The sequence below is a fragment of the Osmerus eperlanus genome, chromosome 27 (genome assembly GCF_963692335.1).
Source record: "Osmerus eperlanus chromosome 27, fOsmEpe2.1, whole genome shotgun sequence".
NCBI lineage: Eukaryota > Metazoa > Chordata > Actinopteri > Osmeriformes > Osmeridae > Osmerus > Osmerus eperlanus.
Genome location: NC_085044.1, coordinates 1,428,460 through 1,451,312, shown reverse-complemented (window position 1 = coordinate 1,451,312; position 22,853 = coordinate 1,428,460). Strand labels below are relative to the sequence as shown.

General features: G+C 44.8%; 1 protein-coding gene across 1 annotated transcript in view; it reads right to left on the bottom strand.

Annotated features, from left to right (window-relative positions):
- ntm (neurotrimin) overlaps positions 1 to 22,640 on the bottom strand; it is a 183,666-nt gene extending 161,026 nt beyond the window's left edge. The window contains exon 1 of the mRNA XM_062453236.1: positions 22,437 to 22,640. Within this exon, the coding sequence (XP_062309220.1) occupies positions 22,437 to 22,497 (61 nt within the window). The 5' untranslated portion in view covers positions 22,498 to 22,640. The remainder of the gene's footprint in view (positions 1 to 22,436) is intronic.
- Between the last annotated feature and the right edge of the window lie 213 nt (positions 22,641 to 22,853).

Sequence of the window (22,853 nt, the reverse complement as noted above, 5' to 3'; positions counted from 1 at the left end):
ATTGTTGCACTGGTAAATACATAGGGCCTACCATTCCTCGACTCTAACCTCCAAAATACTATATAACTATGCACTTCTGATTCTTGATCTTCCGCTATACTTCCTATACGCATGTCTGCATGTCGCTTTGGATTGTTGTGGATAAGAAGTCTGCTCTCCTCAGAAGGATTACCAAAAATAGAGTCGTAGACGGAATGTCTTTCAAAGTCAAGTTGGCTTGATGGTTTATTCAGAACAGCAGCAATGATACAAGAAGATACAAAAAGCAATCACATTTCCCTGGACATCTCATTATATAGACAGATATGAGGCACAATCCCCCGCCCTGCATGACACTATTACACAACCTTCTAGAAGGTTCTTCCCACAGTTTGGTCAAGGCCAACCTGTCCTTAACAACCCCAAACATGCGTGCACATCCCCTGGCTCCTAAAGCCTCAAGCCAAATTTACACGGAAATAAATCGCGAAAAGAGGCATTGTCAAAAGTCATCAAAACAGCAGTTGGACCACAGAAAACTGCCCTGGAACAAGTTGATCCCACAGGCAACAAGACTGTGGTTATCTACACTGCAGTAGTCTGCCTCCAGCTAAGTTCCTTTCCCCACGTTGAAACAGCTCTACTATAGGAGCTGATTTAAGGCAATCTGGAGGCAGCAGACACAGCCTAATACTCTTCACGAACATGATAGCAGCACAAGGCGTCAGATGTGAAGGGGGACGATGGTATAAACATGAATCCTCAGACATCCCACACGTGGGTTCTGGCACGCAGGGTCACATTGGGACCAAAAAAGGATACCTTCTATCAATCCACCTTATTTTTCAGTGACAGGACAAACAAAATATGACTTCGCCAGAAACGATTGATCCAGTGCTACAATAAATCGAAGACTGTTCTGGTCTAGATGTTTCTAGTCCAGGCATGATAGTTTTACTCGATGGCCCAGGATATATTTCCAATATATATTATTACCTCCACAGTTAAACCTGCATTTTAGACATGATTTAAAGACCTCATTACCTCCAATCAGTAAATGCATTTTCCTTCACAAGGCTTTCTAGTTCCACATAATTTACAGCAACATATGTCAACATGCACTAACATCAATGTGCTCTCCAATTCAGTGCTTGTTTGGAAGGTTAAATTGACCCATTTATTTAATTTTAGTAACACATCTAAATGGCACAGGGAGTGTGTTGTGAGTATGTGTGAGTGAGTGTGTGTGTGTGTGTGTGTGTGTGTGTGTGTGTGTGTGTGTGTGTGTGTGTGTGCGTGCGTGTGTGTGTATGTATGTGCACAAGGGGGGTTCACTTCAAAGTTCACTATACAGATTACAACGTCATAAACATTTTACCCATAGATCGAGATGTAATCTGCATCACTAACATGATTACCAATACTCGCATCGAGTGAGGCATTTTTACATTTACCAAAATGTTGCAGGAATCTACAGGATTTAGGTGTGTTTGTCACCAGTGTAGCATACGTCTGTGCGATTCATCCTTGTCCAACACTTGGAAAAACAAATGGCCTTCATCTTGATGAACTAAGCTTTGTGTTTTTATTTTGATTGTATTCGCAGTATCCAAATAAATATGTCTACAACTAAATTGGATCCATTTGATTCACACAAAAAGATTCCCCCTCGAAGCCTTGTACCTTGACTCGGAGACTGGCAAGCTGCAGTCACATGGCAACGTCATGCTTTCAACACCTATTAGTTGAACTTGCCAGATCAAAGTAAGGACGTTTAAAATGAATTCAGCCTCAACAAACACCCAGCTCCTCAAGGGGGATTCATCCTATCCGTCTTGGAATATATTATAATATCATACAGTTAAACCTCCCCAGACATAACGGGAGAGGGCGGGCGGAGAGAAAGAAAGCAGATATGCGACGACTGTCATTCTTCTTAAACCCTTGTGTTATCTTCGGGTCATTCTGACCCATCAGTCATTGTGACCCAAAGTCGTATTGCGACAACTTTACCGCATACGAAAACTAATTGAAGAATTTTCTTTTAACCGTTTCAGACCCCCCACATTGCGAAGGTTAAAAGAAAAATTATTTTTATTTGTTTTTGCATTGGGTAAAATTGGGTAAACACAACGATGGTTCGTTATGAACCTTTGGGTCATGTGACCCGAAGGCAGCACGAGGGTTAAGAGCACTCCCTCTCACTTTCTTCACATCTTACCAGTGCCGGATGCATCCGGTCTCGCCTTGATGGTTTGGCAGCCACCCACCTTGTTTTGACCTTTCCATTAATAACAAGCTTACAGTGAAGGATTGCGGTGGTCAATCTGGAAAGCTCTTTGGCTTCATGTCCAGGGAAACTCTTGTCTATACCCTTGTAGCTACGGGTAGAGTGACAAAATTAGCTATTCTCCGAAGATCTCCCTGAAGTTTGGTAATCCTCAACAGAGTTGTGGAGGGTACAGGAGGAGGAGGGCTGCTAATAAAAAAGAGATTGAACTGAGGAAGACTGGGAGATGGAGAGGGAGGATGTGAGGATAGATTCACAGTTACCCTGTTCAGTGGAGGTTCACAGTCTTGAGAAAATTTGCTTTGTTAGTGTTTTTTTTTTTTTATGAGAACAATATTTTAACCAGTGTTTGGTCTCAGCACCTTCATATGTTATGTCTGCTCACTATTTACTGGGCTCATATTCTCCTAACCTCAGTTCAAATAAGGGAAACCAATTTGTCCATCTCTGTTCATCTCTGAGGCCTCAGCTCTGAGCCTTATGGTGTGTCACGATAACCTCTCCTGCATGTAATCCACTTTAGCGTGTGACAAGTCACTCAATACCTGCCACACTTCCAATACCACGGACAGAGCACACATAAGACAGAAAATATCTAAATATAATATACATATAAGAAGAAGAAAAAAAGGATCAGTCGACAAATGTTGAAATGTCAACATATGTAGAGGTTTGAAAATGGTAGTCATTCACGTTATACCAACCTCCGGTGAGCCAACTTTGAAATCTTTCTGCTGACTGAGCATATCCCTTTTGTCCCAAAGCAATTCCAACCGTTATTTCAACGATATCTTCATTACATGAAAGCTAGCCTACACCTTTCACACTCTAATTTATTGCAAGGTGCAATGTGGGGATGTGTTAACATTTGCATATTGTACATCAAGATATTAGATTTTGTTTTATAAAAAAAAGCTGTTTTATCGTTTTGTTCCCAGTTTGGTGAGACCTCCTCACAATCGCCTACTGAAAGGTGAATTGCTACTTTGCGCCACTGAATACTGCCAGGGTTTATCTATGGCAACCAAACATTACGTCTCACATAACAACTTAACGGACAGCAGTCCCCGTCACAATGTTGCAGCGGCTCCTTCCTGACACGTTGAAGCTCTCGTTTCTACGGACAACGACTTGTTAACCCTTTATCGTTACAGTGTTGAGATAAACAGGGAGAAAAAAAAGAAGATAATTGATCACTGAGGAGAGCGGGAGTGTGGAACTGGGGGTGGTGCAGTAGCACATCTTTAAATTGTCAGAGTGCCTCAGCCCAACAAGTGTGGCTGATGACAAGAAAATGTTCATTGAGTGGAGACTCTTTTCCCTACTATGAATCCAGAGAGATTGTTGATAAATATATCAGACCGTGTCTCTAGTGACAGGAGATAATCATGCCGACTAGTGGATATGAAATAGTTTTCTTCGTTCTAATTATGGCCGAGAAAACAATGGCATCGGATTATTAAATGGAAACAACAAGAGTTTTTCTGTGGAAAATCTCAACCCCCAGGGGAGACCAGGCCCCACCAGGCCCCCCCAGGCCCCCCCAGGCCCCCCCAGGCCCCCCCAGGCCACGCCTGCTCTGGTCGTGTTCGGTTGGCAGCCCAATTCGGAGCCTCTTTCCACTCCAGGGTGCTGGGATGAGGGACCGTGCGCAACAGCATGGAGCACAGCAATCACAACTTCCGCTCTGTGTCCATTTCTTCCCATTTCCCTCCCCCCACCACCTCCTCCCTCCCCTCCCTCCACCACCACCACCTCCCTCCACCCACTATGTTGACCACTCATGTTGCTCATTCTTATTTTTATAAATATTTTATATTTAAATTGTTTTATTCTTAGATTGTTTAGTTCTTAGGAATAGTTAAACTTCTGTACCTTTACTTAATTTAAGATTCGTATATGTTTAGTGTTTGCACCTCCCTGCCACAGTAAATTCCGTGTTTGTATAACATAAGCTACATGGCGAATAAAGCGAATTCTGATTCTCCACCCCTTCGTGGCCAGGGCCCTCAGCCCAGAACCAATCTCCATCGCTCCTCGCATTTCCTGCTGCTGCAAAAACATCCACGAAAAAAAAGTCGCTTTTACTTTTTCTTTATGACTGAAGAGGTTTGCATTCTCCTGACTCTGAACGAATAAATCCTTGCATCAAACACAGGGACGGAAATGAAGAAAAAAATAAGTATTAGATTGGTAGGGGATTTGACAAGGAAAATGCTTTCTTTTCAAAATCTCTTTCATATGGAGCCTAAAGGATTTGCAACAGCAAATATATAAAGTGCACTTGAGACTAACTTTCCCCCTTGCACCGACACAAGGCGAATTGACCAAGAAAGCTTTTCTTTTATACATATATCAAAGAGGATTCCTATATTGCCCTAATAAAGAAAGAAGAAAAATCCCATCATATATAACCTAGTAATTACTTTTCAAAGTCATGTGGCACAAAAAAAGATCAATAATCTTAAATTTTCAGAAGCATTAAGAAACAAATGGTAGTTCCTTTAGGACATTGCTCTTGGCCTTTGTGTCATTACTCTTTATTATAGAAGACCCCGGCTATATCGAAGCACAGAGAGGGTTTGTGGCGTGTAGCACAGGAGAGTGGAATGGAATAGCATAATGTCATAGAAGACGCCTACTGTAGCTGTTGATCAAGCGACACAGATGGATATTGTGTGAGAAATGCAGCCAGGTACAATAGCATCGATGGCTTTTTATCAAAACCTGTCACTCGGAATCCATCTGCTGATAATAACCAACAATGTCAAGCAGCTTACAGATCAAGGTTGGTTCCCTTCGCTTTTTCCAACTATCCTTCACCTGACAAGTGACGGCAGCTGCAATTCACTCCCTCCCTCCTCAAGGTGAAAACGGAGGCTTGGATCAACCTTTTTCACCTCTCCTCTGGAGAACGAGGCAGGCTTTCATACGGAGGGCTTGCCAAGTGCACAACGGACGCTGTTTACCAGTCTATCAAGGGTTTAGAGGCTGTTCGGATCCATCTTCCCACTCAGAGTGAATTAGCTCTGCGGTTGAGGTGTCGGAAACAGCAAATTTCAGTGCTTTTTTTTCTGTGTGTGTCTGCATGTGTGTAAGTGTGACTGTGTGTAAGTCTGTCTGCATGAGTGTGTGCGCACGTGTGTGTTTGTGCCAGGTGCTCTAGGGACACACTGGTAAACCACGCCATGCATAAAAAGCCTTGAGACTGTCAGTCTTAAGTGTTCTCTTCAGACTGACACATTGACATGTGGAAGGAGGCAATTCTGTACAACCTTTTAAATAATTCACCTTTTTAACCCGACGGACAGAACTTCAAAGTGCACAAAATGTATTATCACATTGTCATTTTCCCCATCAGTCTACGCACCAAAACTCGACAACTGACAAATGATAAGCTTGAAAACATCTCAATGGCATTAGCATGCACACACCTGACTATATTTACAAGCAAAATGATGTTAGCTACTTGGCACAACATCGACTTCCTTAAAGCTGTGACCTCTTTGCATCATCCATCAACTATTGGCATCTTATTAGCTGATATGATGAACACTGAATTTCAGTGGTAGACTAGACGCTGCTCCTTCTTACTCTGGGGCAGTGTGGGATACCGAAGACCACTCAGTCTGGACTCGCCTCCTCTGGGTCTCATCAGTCTCCCCTGACAGGCATTAGGACACTGAATTGCAGCAAGCAATCAAGAGTAATGCTAGCATAGAGGCAAATTTGTAGGAAGGATATGAAGACACCAAATTCATATATTCACAATACAGAATGATTCTCAAATAGCTCTTTATGCTTTGCATTAAAATGTGTCAACAATGAAATGTCAACAAAGGTCATACATAAATGTCTGATATGTCTAAAGTTCTTTTTTTCCTTCTCCTCGCTTCCTGCCTGATTTTTAAACGACAATCTTCATTCTCAACGTGCAATCACCTTTACCGTCTTTAGTTATGCTTTGTGTCCAGCACTTTGAACTGAAGGCTAGCCTGAAAATCTCCAATTCCAAGGTAAGAGCAGGTTCTGATATCTTCATGAAATCTTTATACAGTCCCAATCCCCATAGCGATCATCAAGACCAACCCCTTCATGATCTCCTGACATGGTCTGAGCAATAAACACGCGTTAAGAGCAGAGCTCATCAGGTTTAGTCATATTTGAAATTTAAAGCTACTTTGCGTTTAATCCATTCAACCCCCAACCCCCCTCCCCCCCTCCCCTCCAGGGTCTGTGGGGACTGTGTGTCAGTCAGGTGGAAGCTTGCCGTAGATGAATGGGTTTATCAGACTGAAGGCAATCATTCAGGGATGACATTGAATATCCCTGAATCAAAGTGCTGTTGACACAGCTAAGTCCGGACAAAGCTTCTTCTTTTATTTTTTATTTTAAACCAGGGACAGTTCAGGCACCTAGTTTTGCATGGCAGGTCACCTTAACCCTGACATGCTACACAAACAGACTTCCAACAAACAGGAAATTGAAAAAAAAGAAAGAAAACCGAACTGATTTGCATAATCTCCTTTGACGTGGGGGTGATGAGGAGGGGGGAGTAATGCTGCCGACAAGCACCTAAATGCTGTTTTGAGCTGAAGTTTGCTCAGGGGGGAAAAAAAAGTGCTTACTCCTCGAGTCAGACGAGGGCAGATTAGATTTGCAGAGCAGAAGTCTGCTCATCTGTGTGTCCTGTAATAGGATTAGGCCGGTCAGCTACCTCCTGCGGTCACTGACAGACAGTCTTGCTGGTTCGCAGAGCTAATTTCAATACCAACACAAGCCGGGAGTGGGGGGGAGGGCGGGTTGGTAGTTTGTTTTCCCTCCATTTCTAGAAGGGGAGTGGTTAAAGATGGGGCTTTCAACCTCGGCTATCAGTGTTTATTTCCTCGTAGATGTCAATGTGAGGCGTTGCACCGACTAAGTCAGACAGTGTTTCCAGATGTAGAGCGTCTTACCCTGGTTTTACCACGTTCATAAATAAGTTATGTACCTGGCCTCTACCTTGGGGTCTCGCTGTGTTAGGCTTGATGGGGATGACCACAGCTTAGCATGTTTATTTAATGAGTGGAACACCTTGAGGGTAACCGGGTTCTTCATTAACGGCATGTTGGATGAAAAACATGAGGGCGTCTGTGTCAGATGCTACCCGTTGGACTGTTCAGAGAACAGGAAGTCTTGTTGGTTCAACATGCAGATAAATAAATGTTTGAGGGACGGCTCTTCAAGGGAGTTTGCATGCAAATGGCGAGGGAGTCAGGTGGCTGAGCGGTTAGGGAATCGGGCTAGAGATCTGAAGGTTTCCAGTTCGATTCCCTGCCGTGCCAAATGACGTTGTGTCCTTGGGCAAGGCACTTCACCCTACTTGCCTCAGGGGGAATGTCCCTGTACTTACTGTAAGTCGCTCTGGATAAGAGCGTCTGCTAAATGACTAAATGTAAACGTAGGGATCGTTCCCGGTGAAATTGGCCGACAAATTGTCTTGGCCAATCAGCTTCTCTTTTCTGATAGTAAGATCCTTTGAGAAATAGTCATCATCCCAATGTGTAGTTTACAATGTGAGTGCCTGCATGTACCGGCGAGTGAATCCCATTTTGTAAGCAACTCCAGGCCAAACAGAGGCGAGACCTAAGCATGTCTTACATGTTCTTAAGCAGTTGTCTGACCCCAGGGAGAATGGGGAGGGGGGCAGGGAGGGAGGTACCGTGAGAGAGGAGAGAGAGGGAGATACATTCATCTTGTATCGAGAGAGAGAGAGAGAGAGAGAGAGAGAGAGAGAGAGAGAGAGAGAGAGAGAGAGAGAGAGAGAGAGAGAGAGAGAGAGAGAGAGAGAGAGAGAGAGAAACTCAAGGCTTTCTAAAGTAGATCACAAGAACACATTCCTCTTCCAGCTCTCCAGGTGCACTAGAACACAATGCTTGATGCCGTTTTCTACTCGAGCAACAGGGATGACAGAAATCAATCCCATCAGTACTTCTGCAGGCGAGGAAATAAAGCTCTTCTATACGTTGACTCCATCTCATTCTGTTGTGATTTCCACAGAGACTCAGAACACAAAAGCCCATGTTATGGAGTATATGAATGGTGTTTCTTTGACCATTATTAATATTCACCATAAAAGTAGTGATGGTTGTTGTTTAATGTAAAAAACAACTCAATATTCTCTTACAGCATACACTGTAATATATGTAAACTAATTCCTCCAATGTATCTTATCTTATTCGGTTCAAAAATGTCACAAACAGTTGAATTGTTAGAATTGCCACAGCAAACAAACACAGTGCTCAGTCACATTGCTCCAGTCCTGCAGTAAGACTGCCAAACTCATTTCGAGCCACTTCACCGCAGAACATTAGGGGTACCGAGGTCAACCTAATGCTGAAGTTGTAATTAGAAAAAGAAAACCTCTCTTCCATTCCTGCTTCTCTCACCCTCCACCCTTCTCTCCCAACCTCCACCTCACTCTGGTACCTTTTAAAAAGGATAATCTCATTTCTACCTCCAACATTTGTTACCCTGGCCTGTCCACCCACCCCACCATCCAAGCCCCTCCCGCCCGCCCCCACCATATCTTTCCTCATCTTAGAGTGAGCCGTGCACTGTAGGCAATCATTCAGATATGCAAACACCCATCCACACACAGAGGCTAAAACGAAGAGGTGTGGATGGAGAGAAAGAGCGAGGGAGAGAGAGAGAGAGGCAGAGAGAGAAACAGAGAGAGAGAGAGAGAGAGGCAGAGAGTAAGAGAGAGACAGAGAGGCAGAGAGAGACAGAGAGAGAGAGGCAGAGGCAGAGAGACAGAGAGAGACAGAGACAGAGACAGAGACAGAGACAGAGAGAGAGAGAGACAGAGACAGAGAGAGACAGAGAGAGAGAGAGGGGATATAAAAAAGGTATAGAAAGTGACAAGAAAGAGAAAGGAGTAAGGATTTTCCACCTGCGGTGAGCGCCCATGCAAAGCATCGCTGAGTAAACTAATTGAATATCGACGCTCTGACTGACTGCTACCTGTGACATTGGCCTGGAAACAAACCCCACGATTTACTGCCAAGCAATTAGGAAGAGACACCATCTATTCTATTCACTTGATGGATACAGCTTTTTTTTTGTCTTTTTACTATTTCAATAAAACAGGTTTTGGTGCGTGCAATCAGGATTTAATTTATTTCAGAAACTCCACAAATACTCCTCCTTGACAACTTTGCAGGACAGACGATTGACTTTTCATCCTTGCAGGGAAATGAGGTGTTCTACACTACCTCCCTCCTGTGATTTTGTTCAAAGAAGCTTTGGCATGTAAGCCCAAAGTGATGAAATGATTCATGATAATGTGTAGGTGGGTGAACTACTTTGGAGAAATCTAAAGTATAACCCTCCCCTTAGGCTGATTGGTAGGGAAGGTGTGGGGGGGGATTTATCTACAATCCACATTTAAGCAACAGTTAATCATCATCACAAATCAAGCATTTCTTTCCGTGGTGGAACAGAAAGTCTACACAGTGTGATTAACACAAGAGCTCAGATCGAGGCTTCCTCTCCCAAGTGAAATCATTTGCTTGAAATGTTGTTTCTCAAAACCTCTGAAACTCTCCTCAAAAGAGCCGCGCTGCTTCGACACCAGAAGGAGTTAAAAAGGAGAAGGAGGTACTAGAGCAGTGTGGTTGTCGTTCAGGGGCCACACTGCAGTGGGTCTCAACACCTGTATGTAACGAGACCAGAGAGAACGGAGGGATCCTGAGAGGAGAAGCCACGACTGCAGCCCTGGACGGTGAGAAAATGACCTGCCATGTCTTGAGTCTCACCTCCTGAAACACTTCTGGTGCTCTGTCTCACGCACACACATCTACACACACAGACCGACAGAGACACACAAATTACACGCACACAGACATCCCCACAAACAAAATACACACAGTGGAAATGTGTGTGAGGACACAATCAGAATCAGAATGGGTTTTATTCACCATGAAAGTTTGCACAGACAAGGAATTTGCTTTGGCAGGAAGGTGCAAACATTAAACATATAGGAATCTAAAATGTAAATATGAGGACTAACTATACTAAGGGTACATAACTAGCAATACTAAGTGGAATTAGATTAAAATAAACTATACAATAAAATATAAAATAAAATATATAAAAATTAAAAACAAACAGCAGTACTATCTGGAGTAATTGACTGTTATCGACAGAAGTCAAGATTAAAGCTTAGTCTGCAGCCAGACCTGTCTTGTAGGCAACAACATCGATCTGGAAATAATCCATGCACCCACTATTGAACAGTACTGAAAACACAGCCTTTACTTCAGTTCACAATTAACTACCATGTGTTGATCTAAAAAGTCAAATTTGTAAGATTTTCAGATGCTTTGGAACTTGTCGATACAGCGCACCCTTTTGCTAAATTCAGTAGCGTATAGTATACGTATAATCTTTAACCAGATTCAGAACATATTGATAATAAAACAGCGCAAGTTTAAACAAATCACAGTAGGCATGACTAGAAAAATATGTGAAGGATATCAAGTACCCCTGCGATGATGTCCCTTGATAAGATTAATCAACGACTTCCAAATGACTTCCAAGAGACCACACCTTACAAAAGTATTCAGACCCCCAACCAATTCTCTCATATTACTAAATTACAAATGGTACTGAAACGTAATTGGTTTTATCACACATAGCACATCCTCAGTTGTTAATAAAGGCTGCCCCACCCACATCTGAAAGCAAACCTACAACGCTGGTTTGACATGACTCGACCTCCAGATCCAGAAGCACTAGCGGCTTGAAACGTTGGTGTTCCACCCGTATCCTACCTGAGACGGCTTTGGAAACACCTCGTAAAGTTTTGCAGTTCGAACAGAAGAAAAGGTCAGCTATGCCTGAAAGCGTCTTCCCAGATAATGAGACCTGTCTAAGGCTCTGACTCTTCACGCCAGGTGAGATCCAACTCACCTGGAGTGTGACAGAGTGGACAGAGATCAAATTAGTGGTCCAGTACAGCCGGCCTGTTCCTCTGGTTTCACTTCATGAAAGATCTCATGTGATTTGACTTCTGCGCTGAATTGCAGATAGTTATCAAATGAATGTTACAGAATATAGACTCCCAACAATGGACACTGCCAGTTCACTGAATGGACTGCCACCCGATAAATGTAATATTAATCTGATAACTTTAGCTACTCGGGGAGACACTATAAAAAGCTGAAGTAATGACCTTTGTTTTCATAAACACTTTAGACGCAATTTTAATCGCTGGCAAGCGCAAAGCCTTCACTGGACGTCGTGTCTTACACTGAGCTGCAGCGACAGGTTCATTTTCTGCTTCCTTCCCTTTATAGGAGCAACAAAACACCCAGGGAAGCTCCTTCTGTTGGCCCGTCTCCCCCACACAAACACCACATTCATCGCAACGACTTCCCCCCCTAATGTTCACCATTCATCTTCTAAAGCAGAGCAGCTCCGAAATTGTCCAGCTCACAGACTCTCTGAACTTACTTTACCCTCAGTGGTAGGAACACTGATTTGAAGTCGACTGTGTTCTTATACATAACCTTGACAGAGAAATACAGACGCAATTCAATCCTGAAGCTGGGTGAAGTGGTGGGGGCTTGGCCATGTTTGGAACAGCAAGGAGTTTGCGATGTTTCCCAAAGTAGGGGTCCTATTTTTCAACATGCCATTCATCTTTCTTGGGAATCTAACTAGTGCTATTGTGAACTACAAAAGGCAAAAAGGATTTCAACAACTGTAGCTGTAAAACTGGCTAAATCCCCAATGTCCTTACCTGTCGTAATCTACTAAACATGGGTGGAACAGGAATGCCTCTAATGCATCTCTTAATTAAATCTGGATGATCAGGCCATGCATCATGACGCGCGGAAATAAATCTGGTTGAGATTGACAGTGAATCCCTCTCGCGGTGGTAATCACACCCATGTGCCAGGAACAGACTGTAAAAATCAATCAGGTTTATGCATACGAATACTGGGCCTCTCGGAGCGATTGCGCAAATTGCTTTACAGTGTCTCATAATTGGTTATGCAGAAAAACGGGAAATGGAGGGGAAGCATCAGTCATCGATATCTTCTTTTCTTTTTGACGTGGTGCATTTTGAAGGCGCCGTGGTGAAAGAAACTAGTATTTTAACTCGGGCCGTACGGAGAGAGAGAGAGAGAGAGAGAGAGAGAGAGAGAGAGAGAGAGAGAGAGAGAGAGAGAGAGAGAGAGAGAGAGAGAGAGAGAGAGAGAGAGAGAGAGAGAGGGAGAGATTGTGTGAGGGCGAAAATCCATTCTGAGGCTCCAGCAGAGATTCGATGCAAAGTAATGAATGTCAATGTGTGTGTTTGGAATTGCAACAGTGCTTTTGCCCTCAGTCCAAGTTGTGTGTGTTCTGATTTTAATATTCAATTTTAGTTAGATAGCAAGATCTCATATAGCCTAAACATTTTTATTTATTATTCAAGCCAAATCCAACAACAGGTTAAAAGGTAAATAGTTTTGAGTAAAAGAACGAGTGAAGCGCCTCATCGCATGCTAATAAGAATTATTTTTTTCCTGCTCACTATACTTAGTGGCACAGCAAAAATAATAAACTTCTAAAGAACCTGCCATCTGGAGAGAGAGATAGAGAGTCGGGGGGGTTGAAAAGGAACACTGGAATATGCTAAGAGTCAGGAGTGATTCATTTCACTCTTTCCAGCTCCCTGGATTTCCTGATTTAGATATTATTTTAACCTCGGTGACCCGCCACCACAACACCATGTCAGTCTATTGATAATCCACTGTGGGTTTACCTTTTGTAGAACATCTCTCACATACTGATGCACTCGCCAGCCCTATCTGCTCTGTGTGGGGGTGTTTACGTAGGGAAGGAGGAATCATTTCACCGTTTATGATAAGGCCCGTCTGAATGGGTTTCAGCTAACAGCGGCTGATAATAGAGACTGGGGGAAACACATCGCAGGAGAGAAAATGGACACACAGAAGCTACAAGCCAATCAACTTAAATAAACTCCTTGAGGAAGCCGGACAGCTGTTATCCTTGGAGCAAACATGCCCATGTCACTCTCTCTATTGAGCGAGAAAGACAAACCAAAGGCCACTCCTCCGGCACCTTGGCACCTTGGAGACTGAGACAGAAGGAACCACAGCCGTGAGAGTCCGTCTCTCTGTGGCCCCACGATAACGTCCCCTTTAGGGAGGCCTTGTACCCCAACCTGAAGGCCACCCCCCCCCCCCCCCCCCCCCTCCGTTCAGACTCTTCAAGAGTTACTCCCGTCTTGTCTCATTCCATTTCTTTCTCTTTTTTCATGCATTATTAAAGCGCTTTCCCTTCTTTTTTTGGACAGTTTTAAGTCACAGTGTGACAGGGAAGGCAGGGAGAGAGAGCAAGAGAGAGACAGAGAGAGAGAGTCAGAAAGAGAGAGGGAGTCAGAGAGGGAGTGAGGAGGGACATGCAGCAAGATGCACGGGCCAGATTCAAACCCAAGCCCCTGTGGTGTGGTAAGGCCTCAGCCTACATGATACGCACACTCACCCAGTGAGCTACCGGGGCACCCCCCCAGTCTTGTATTTGATCCAATAAATCTGGATGCCTGGTTCTATATTTTTTTTTTCTTTCTGAGCTTAAGTGATTGCTAAACCACACAGACGCCACAGTCATTCTCAAACACAAAGTCGATGTCATTGCTGACAGCTTCACTTCACCTACCGAGATATCCATGCAGACAGAAAACGTATTTTCAAAAAACTTTGTTACACCTTTAACTCTGGTTAAGTATGTAGAATCTCACAAAGGTTCGGTACACGACACTTTCATTAGTGTCGGGTGAGCCAACTGAAGTAACATCAGGAGTCTATGCCTTAAGATATCATGATTTATCTTGGTTATACAAATGCATCCACTTGCAGCTGGTAATGAGATACTAAAATACAAGACAAGGAGATGACAGATTTATGATAAGAGTCACATTTCCCAAGCTGCAGAAGCTAGATCTTATTGCGTTGGCTCCACAGACCCGGTGTGCAAGTCAGAGTGTGTACCAGATCAAAATAACAGATGAGGGAGAGGTTTGCCTCTGTGCTGCAATGACATCCAGAGGTATGCTGGGGAGAGAAAAAAAGATCTTTGTTGAAAGGTTTGAAGTTTAAGGGTGGATATGCTACTGTTTGAGGACAGATGTTGACTTGGATGAGGTAGTTAAAACTGACAGCCACTCCAGACCCTTGCGCTCACATGCTCTTTCTCTCTACATGAGATTTTATTGTTTGAAGTCTCTTCTACAAGAAGCTGAAAATACACTAATTCACTATACCCCCAGACGCTAAGAAAACAGTCCAGAAATAGCCTGTCCAGAAATACCTTCACAGGACTATCATTGTCGATGGTTCGGGTACAATCCCAGCATATATTTTTGTCTTTGTGAAGTGTTTCCCCTGGAAAGTGTACTACATCCATGTTCCATACTGACATGGGTTGTCTTGGGGCAGATTGCAAAATACTAAGGGAAATATGAAATATATTCAATTCAATGTCAAGTGAAGTTTGAAGAATTGGAAAACATGTTTTCACTTTGGCATTAGCAATCACTTTACCATACTTAAATGCAAAAAAGAATTCTCAAAAGGGATTGTATCAACTGGGATGTTACCAAGCATGTTACATCGTATTGTATCATTCAATTTATATTTTATTCATTTAACAGGTGTGTGTGGCATACAAATACTGTACCGTATAACTGTCAAGCCAAAATACAACTACCCTTAGATTTGTCTCAGACTGATTGACACATCGGCTGAACTTGACCAATTATGGAGGATAAACAAGTGCCAACATTTCTGGAGACGGGACCTTTAACTGCCCTGCTTCCCGGTTGCTGTTCATGTTGCCCTTTTACTTGAGAGGGCAAACAACTGCTATTTGAAAGGAAGTGAGAGAAACTATTTCAAACTGTGTGATTTTGGTGGTCTACTGCTGATAAAACCTGCTATTTTCTCAAAAATCAGGACAGAACTTGTGTAGAAAAGATGGAAGCCTTGTAGTGATAAAATAATGGCCGAATTGCCGTTTTCTCGAACAGTTTAATTGCTCCTACTTTCCAGTTGATGTCTCCACACATAAAAATGAAAAAAAAAATGACATCTGCAAGAATTCTTAACTGGTAAGGATGGCTCATTGAAATCAGGCTTCGGCTTTCTGAAGGGAAACCATTATTTTTTCTAATTATCTTCACCCAAACAATTCCATGATTTAGGGCAGGTTTCCAACAAGGAAGAAAGACTTCACACTTTGCAACAATGTCTTTGTGGTCTGTATGAATGATGTGCTATACAAAACCTATAAAAAAACGTTTTCAGGGAACCACAACAATGGGATTGTGATTAATGAGGAACATTTGTTTCTGTATTGACCTCAAAAGACCATTAAGATTGCCACTGAAGCGTTTAACATTAATTATAAGGGGCCCCCATAAGCTTCCATGAAATTCAATGAGCACCCACAAGTCTGAAGTAACACCAGAGGGTTTGCAGACAAGTTTTCTGCTGAATCACCATCCATATTAAACCGTCTTTTGGTTTGTTCTGAATAAAAACGAATGAAATCTTCTTAATATTATCATACACCCCTTGCTATTCACGCATTGAAACAGTACAGTGCAACATTAGCTGACAAGCTAAAAAAAAAAAAAGAATTAACGTCTGTATTTTAAAACTACAGGAAACAATCTGCCAGATTTAAGGCCCTCTACCCAGCTTCGCCCTACAATAGTCCTGTCAAGTATTGTGTTCATGGTTCATGAATCTAATGCGTCTGTGAACGTCAACAAGGAAAGCTTTTTAAGAAGTCATCGGACCGATCTCACTTCAGACGATGGAAATAACGTCATCAAGAAACACAACCAACCTATTTCAGACCTGCGCACAAAGTAACTCATTATTTGCTACATTTGCTAGAATCCTGGCATTTCCCAACTTACTGGGCCTGTTTGTCGTTAGCATCGAGGCTCAGAGCGGGAGCTCATCCTTAGCTTTGTGAAACCTGATGAGAAAACCAAGCTAGAGTGACAGCGCTCTCGTAAGCCCTCACACACTGAATAAGAGCGTTAGCAAACGTCATTAGAGCTCATCTTCGACAGCTGCTGTTCAATTTGTGATTAAACGCTACTATTATTAGCGTCTGTTCAACATACCTAGAGACCTGACTGATGATTCACTATGATCACATGGCACGCTTCGTCTCTGAAGTTATATCTGGGTACACTTTCTTACGAATGCTTCACTATCAATATCAGTGTCTGTAATTTAGCCTATTATAGTCAAGTGGAGGGTTGTCCAGTCATAACTACAAAACCAATATATTCATCAAACCGAAAGGTCATCTCCTATTTTGTGTCGATGACTTCAAAATCACTTAATTATCAACGCAAAGAGAGAGAGAGACGGAGAGAAATCATGCGTGGGCAAAAAAAGGAAACAATCAAAAGGTTTTATATACTGTACATTGGCCTACAATACAAACAACAACAAACAACAACCTCATAAAATCCTTATTGATATACACACAAAAAAAAGCCCAACAGCTTTACAAAGACACTCTCCCGGATAACTAGTATAGAGTCGATCGCCAAGAGCTTTCCAGCACAATTAGTGATAGCACTAATTGAAATGTCGCCTCTTCTTCTCTCTGAACCCGGTCTTCGAGTGAACAGCAACTCAGGCAGGGCCCCAGTAATCACACTCTGGGGGGATTACTGACCCAGCTGACGGCTAACTCCACCATCTGCTACGTGATAAGTTGCAAACCACCCGCAATGATGCAGAAGGCTGTCTGTAAAACGAGACGCAACCTAACCAACCAAAAAACAAAGATATTTACGGGTGCATCGCACCCTTAAATGTTTAGATTTGTGGCATCTTCATGTAAATGTTGACACAAAAAAGTCTGGAAAGTGTGATAGAAATACTACAATATTCGTGGGAAACGGTGGGACACTTGAGGCTAAAACTGATAACACGAGGGACGTGAGGAATGGAACTGTATACATTTGAATATGTATACACTACAGCCAGTCTCTTCACATAGATGGAAATGCACCAGGCTTGAGAGCACTGTTTATTGTCTTTGGAGTATCAATGACAGAGTTGTAACAGCCAGGGAGGGGCCTCCATGTGGTCAGTGGTGCAGAGGGAGAGAGGCAGAGAGAGAGAGAGAGAGAGAGAGAGAGAGAGAGAGGCAGAGAGAGAGAGAGAGAGCAGAGAGAGAGGCAGAGAGAGAGAGAGAGAGAGAGAGAGAGAGAGAGAGAGAGAGAGAGAGAGAGAGAGAGAGAGAGAGAGAGAGAGATAGAGAGAGAGAGAGAGAGAGAGAGAGAGAGAGAGAGAGAGAGAGAGAGAGGCAGAGAGAGAGGTCTCTACTCGTATCTCTCACAGTCCTTTCAGCAGTGAGGTCACTGGTCATCTGGGTCTGAAGGAGAAACCCTCCATCTCCTCTGTCCCCCCCCCCCCCCCCTGCATGCAGCTCAGCCAAGCCACCCTTATACGCAGGCAGGGACTGCTAGCACCTGAGAGAGATGAGATTCAAGAGGCAGGATGATACTAGAGCCGTAACTTGTGAGACATGATTTCCACTCACAAATGAGAGGGCATTATGATAGTCTGAACATGTATTCCTCAAACAGCTGAGGGACATGTTGGGTCGGTTAAGTGGATAGCATTGCTTGAGGTGAATCTCATACGACTCTGTTGGTTTAATAACAACTAAACATGAGTCAATTGGACAATCCTCACAAAACACACACACACATCCTTTTGGGGGTTGAAAAAAAGAAGAAAATTGTCGTCTGGTTTTTCCTCAAGTGTATTTCATCCCACTCAGTCGACATCCTCTGGCGCCCTGTCAGGCAGAGCATATGCATGCAGGAACTATTTCCAATGCCTCTTTGTCAGGAACACTGGTTACATAGACTGAGCCGGTGCAGAGTGCCAGCGCTGACGATGGCGGCATTCCTCTGCCACAACAGGCCCCGTGAAAGACCGGGGGCCTGAAGTCGTAGTGTGGGTTCCTGGGCTGATTATTAATCAGCCTCGCCGCTCTGAAAAAACCAAGGGCCTAGTCACGTGGCCACTTCACTGGGGGGACTTGGCAGAGAGGGACAGAGTCAGAGTGGGAAGAAAGCCTCTTCTGTTCGCCTCCCCTGTAATTTTATGTGATTGAAAGTATTGTTGCGACATAATAACGGGCCAATGTCGGACTTGCAGGCGATGTTTGAGCCAACTGCCACTGAGGATTGGTAAGTGCAGCACACTGATTCCGATGAGGGACAGCAATTAAAGGAGGTTTCAGACGGCTGTTCCAGTTAGGAGCTGTGTAGTGTGAAGTGAGTGATTGTGATAATTTGTCAGTTGCCTTCGCGCCAAGAAGAGCAGAAAAAAAAGTTTGTCTCGCCTACACTGTACTCTTTGTGAGGTTGCGTTTCCTTCAAAGTATCAACGTTAAGTATTTGTAGTAATCTACCATTTACAATAAATATTCCCAAATATGATTAGTTGGCAGTTGGGAGTTGGCAACTATAGTTACTGTATGCAGCCTTGATCTTATTCAATGGCTTCCCCTTTTGGTGGTCCGACACTGGTCATGGGAAAAGTCCCTGCCTGACCAACACACTAGTAACTCAGCCAAAAAATAAATACACTGCAGTAAGTGACTTGAGTAAGTCAACACTGCGATGATAAATCGTTTCTCCGTGCAGTGAAAAATGAGCAAATATGATAACAATGACCTCTAATCTATAATTTGCTCCTTCAGGAAATGAGCAGGCCCTCTTGTTATTTTGACGAAATGGGCAAAGTGGCAATTTCACATCTGGGTAGTAACCGATGTCAATTATTCACGCTCGTCAGCTGCCTCTAATGCGCCTAATTTGCTTAATAACATATCATGCTGAGAAGCACCGAGGAGAAGTCATTTAAAAAAATGAAGCTGCAGTTCTCGATTCATAACATAAGCGGACCTTCATGCATAGAAAGATGACACTTGAAGGTCCTACATGCACAGATCAGTAAACAAGAATCCCAAGTAAACTGTCCTAGTGTACAGTATTACTCATGTAGTACTAATGTACTGTAGTACTAATGTGTTCCTAAGATGTTAGGACCCATAAAACTCTATTTCTTACCTCTATATATTGACTGATCAAATATGATACTGTCCTGTAAACCCCATAGAAACAATAAACTTTTTATTTTTATTTTTTACACAATATCCAAATTGACTCCTAAATCAATTCTGCACCGAAAAAAGTAAGAGTAATATTCTCCACATCACATTTGTGATCCTTTAGTCTCATATTTATGTGTTTGGTTCCTTTTCAAGATTCCTGTGTCCCACTATCTGTTCAGTGCAACATGGAGATTGGCAGAGCCACATCTCACAGCCAGGCATCTCCAACCATCTCCTCAGGTTCCAACCTCCCAGCTTCGTCTAACCTTCACACGGCAACAAAGAGACGACAGTCTCTACACGTCAGCAACAATCTCCATGTCTTTTGTCCAAGCAGCCCTCGCCCGCCACCCCACCCACCCCCCGTCCATGCCCCATCCCACACACTACTCTCTCTCTCTCGGTCGGTAGTCCAGCAACAGCTGTTGCTCCAAATTGCGATGTAACCACCAATAATTCCTGCCTTTGGCGGAGTCAGGCTGGTGGAGGAAGAGGAGGCAGGCTGGTGGAGGGAGGAAGGAAGGGGAGGCAGGCTGGTGGAGGGAGGGAGGGGAGGCAGGCTGCTGGAGGGAGGGAGGGAGGGGAGGCAGGCTGGTGGAGGGAGGGGAGGCAGGCTGATGGAGGGAGGAAGGAAGGGGAGGCAGGCTGGTGGAGCGAGGGAGGGGAGGCAGGCTGCTGGAGGGAGGGGAGGCAGGCTGGTGGAGGGAGGGGAGGCAGGCTGGTGGAGGAAGAGGAGGCAGGCTGGTGGAGGGAGGGGAGGCAGGCTGGTGGAGGAAGAGGAGGCAGGCTGGTGGAGGGAGGGGAGGCAGGCTGGTGGAGGAAGGAAGGGGAGGCAGGCTGATGGAGGGAGGGGAGGCAGGCTGGTGGAGGGAGGAAGGAAGGGGAGGCAGGCTGGTGGAGGGAGGGGAGGCAGGCTGGTGGAGGGAGGGAGGGGAGGCTGGTGGAGGGAGGGGAGGCAGGCTGGTGGAGGGAGGGAGGGGAGGCTGGTGGAGGGAGGGGAGGCAGGCTGGTGGAGGAAGGAAGGGGAGGCAGGCTGATGGAGGGAGGGGAGGCAGGCTGGTGGAGGGAGGAAGGAAGGGGAGGCAGGCTGGTGGAGGGAGGGGAGGCAGGCTGGTGGAGGGAGGGAGGGGAGGCTGGTGGAGGGAGGGGAGGCAGGCTGGTGGAGGGAGGGAGGGGAGGCTGGTGGAGGGAGGGGAGGCAGGCTGGTGGAGGGAGGGAGGGGAGGCTGGTGGAGGGAGGGGAGGCAGGCTGGTGGAGGGAGGGAGGGGAGGCTGGTGGAGGGAGGGGATGCAGGCTGGTGGAGGGAGGGAGGGGATGCAGGCTGGTGGAGGGAGGGAGGGGATGCAGGCTGGTGGAGGAAGAGGAGGCAGGCTGGTGGAGGGAGGGAGGGGATGCAGGCTGGTGGAGGGAGGGGATGCAGGCTGGTGGAGGGAGGGAGGGGATGCAGGCTGGTGGAGGGAGGGAGGGGATGCAGGCTGGTGGAGGGAGGGAGGGGATGCAGGCTGGTGGAGGGAGGGAGGGGATGCAGGCTGGTGGAGGGAGGGAGGGGATGCAGGCTGGTGGAGGGAGGGAGGGGATGCAGGCTGGTGGAGGGAGGGAGGGGATGCAGGCTGGTGGAGGGAGGGAGGGGATGCAGGCTGGTGGAGGAAGAGGAGGCAGGCTGGTGGAGGGAGGGAGGGGATGCAGGCTGGTGGAGGGAGGGAGGGAGGGAGGGGATGCAGGCTGGTGGAGGGATGACCAGGGGGCACAAAGGACAGGCCAGTGAGGGGCTTGGCGGGAACGCCGCAAGGATATGTGCTGCATCCCGGCAACGCTCAGAACAGACAAATAGAGAGGGGGGGGGGGGGGGGAGAGAGAGAGAGAGAGAGAGAGAGAGAGAGAGAGAGAGAGAGAGAGAGAGAGAGAGAGAGAGAGAGAGAGAGAGAGAGAGAGAGAGAAAGTGACAGCAAAGAGAGAAGAAAGGAGAGGGGAGAGACAACAGAGAGAGGGGGGCAAACAAGCCTATCCTCATGAGTTCTGCCACCAGTCCTCTCTGATGTAATGTACTCAGCTCTCTACACAAAGCGGTTGGGGAGCAGGCAATATGGGATTAGTTATTTTTAACAAGCCTAGCGGTCCTTAAGAAATCGTGGGTCTCTTCTATGATTAACAGTTGAGGCCAGTGCACTGGGAAAGCAATTCAACGACTTAATTTACAAATTTTGTACGTTTTTGATTGCAAAAAAACGTTGCGCAACTTTCAAAAGAGTTGCGCAACTTTCAAAAGAGTTTGATAGGGATCATTTTCAACCTGACCTGTTATAGTTAACCCAAGTAATGATAACTAAACTAGTTCTATATAGGCTACAAAATAAATATATAAAACAAAATCCATAGCCTATAGGAAACCTCACGGGGTTGTCCTTGAGATGTTGGCTTTAGATATTGCACTACGACATGCCATGTATTGATGAACGTAAAACAATTAAAAACAAGAACCATCCTCGGGTGAAGACGGTTTAACTTCGATGACCTTAACATGTTGCCAATCCGGATTAACTAACCTACTCAATCTATTATATGCCGACCTCCTGTCCGACTGAAAATATAGGCGATGTCAAGATGCTCAGAGTGGACTGACCAAAGCCAAGTTGGCACAGAATTTAACATACTATTCCGTTCAACGTACAAAAATGCAATAATCTATTTCAGAGAGTTGCACTGATGATATGAGAAAAGTTGCGTTACAAACACACTGGTACCTTTCAGGGTAACTATTTGGTGCAACCGAATAATGCCAATTGCGTTTCACCAATTTCACCTTGGTTAAAGCGTTATGGTATGTGGTTTAATGCCAATTTTTAAACCCATGCAATTTAAAAGGACAACATCACGTGTGATATTAAAATAAAGGAACAAAAATAACACGCGTGAGTAAGATATCCCATTCCGAAATATTAAAATCACATACCTTGTTGCATCAGAAGAAATGTCATTCCGACCAGCATAAACCAAAACACGGGGTTCTTCATGGTGATTGGTTTGACGGGTCTTTTCGGTGTGGAAGTGCGTTGTTGGTCAGAAATAGACGTCAAAAGGAATATCTCCGAAAAGTGAGGAGAAGCGGAGGGATGTTCCCACAACGTGTCTGTCCTTCTATCTAACTGTAATGCGGCCACCAACGCAAGCACTACAGAAGTCCCTCCTTCACCGATGTATTGGTCGTAATTTGTGAGTGGCTGCTTGCTAGGCTTGTGGTGCGAAGCGCCGCCGCTGTCCAAGAACCCGCTGCTATTCCATTAACGAAGTCAGCAACAGTAGACCGCTTCTTTTTCGTTTTACAACAACGGGGTCCGCGTTTTCTACTGAGAAGTATATCTATATGGGT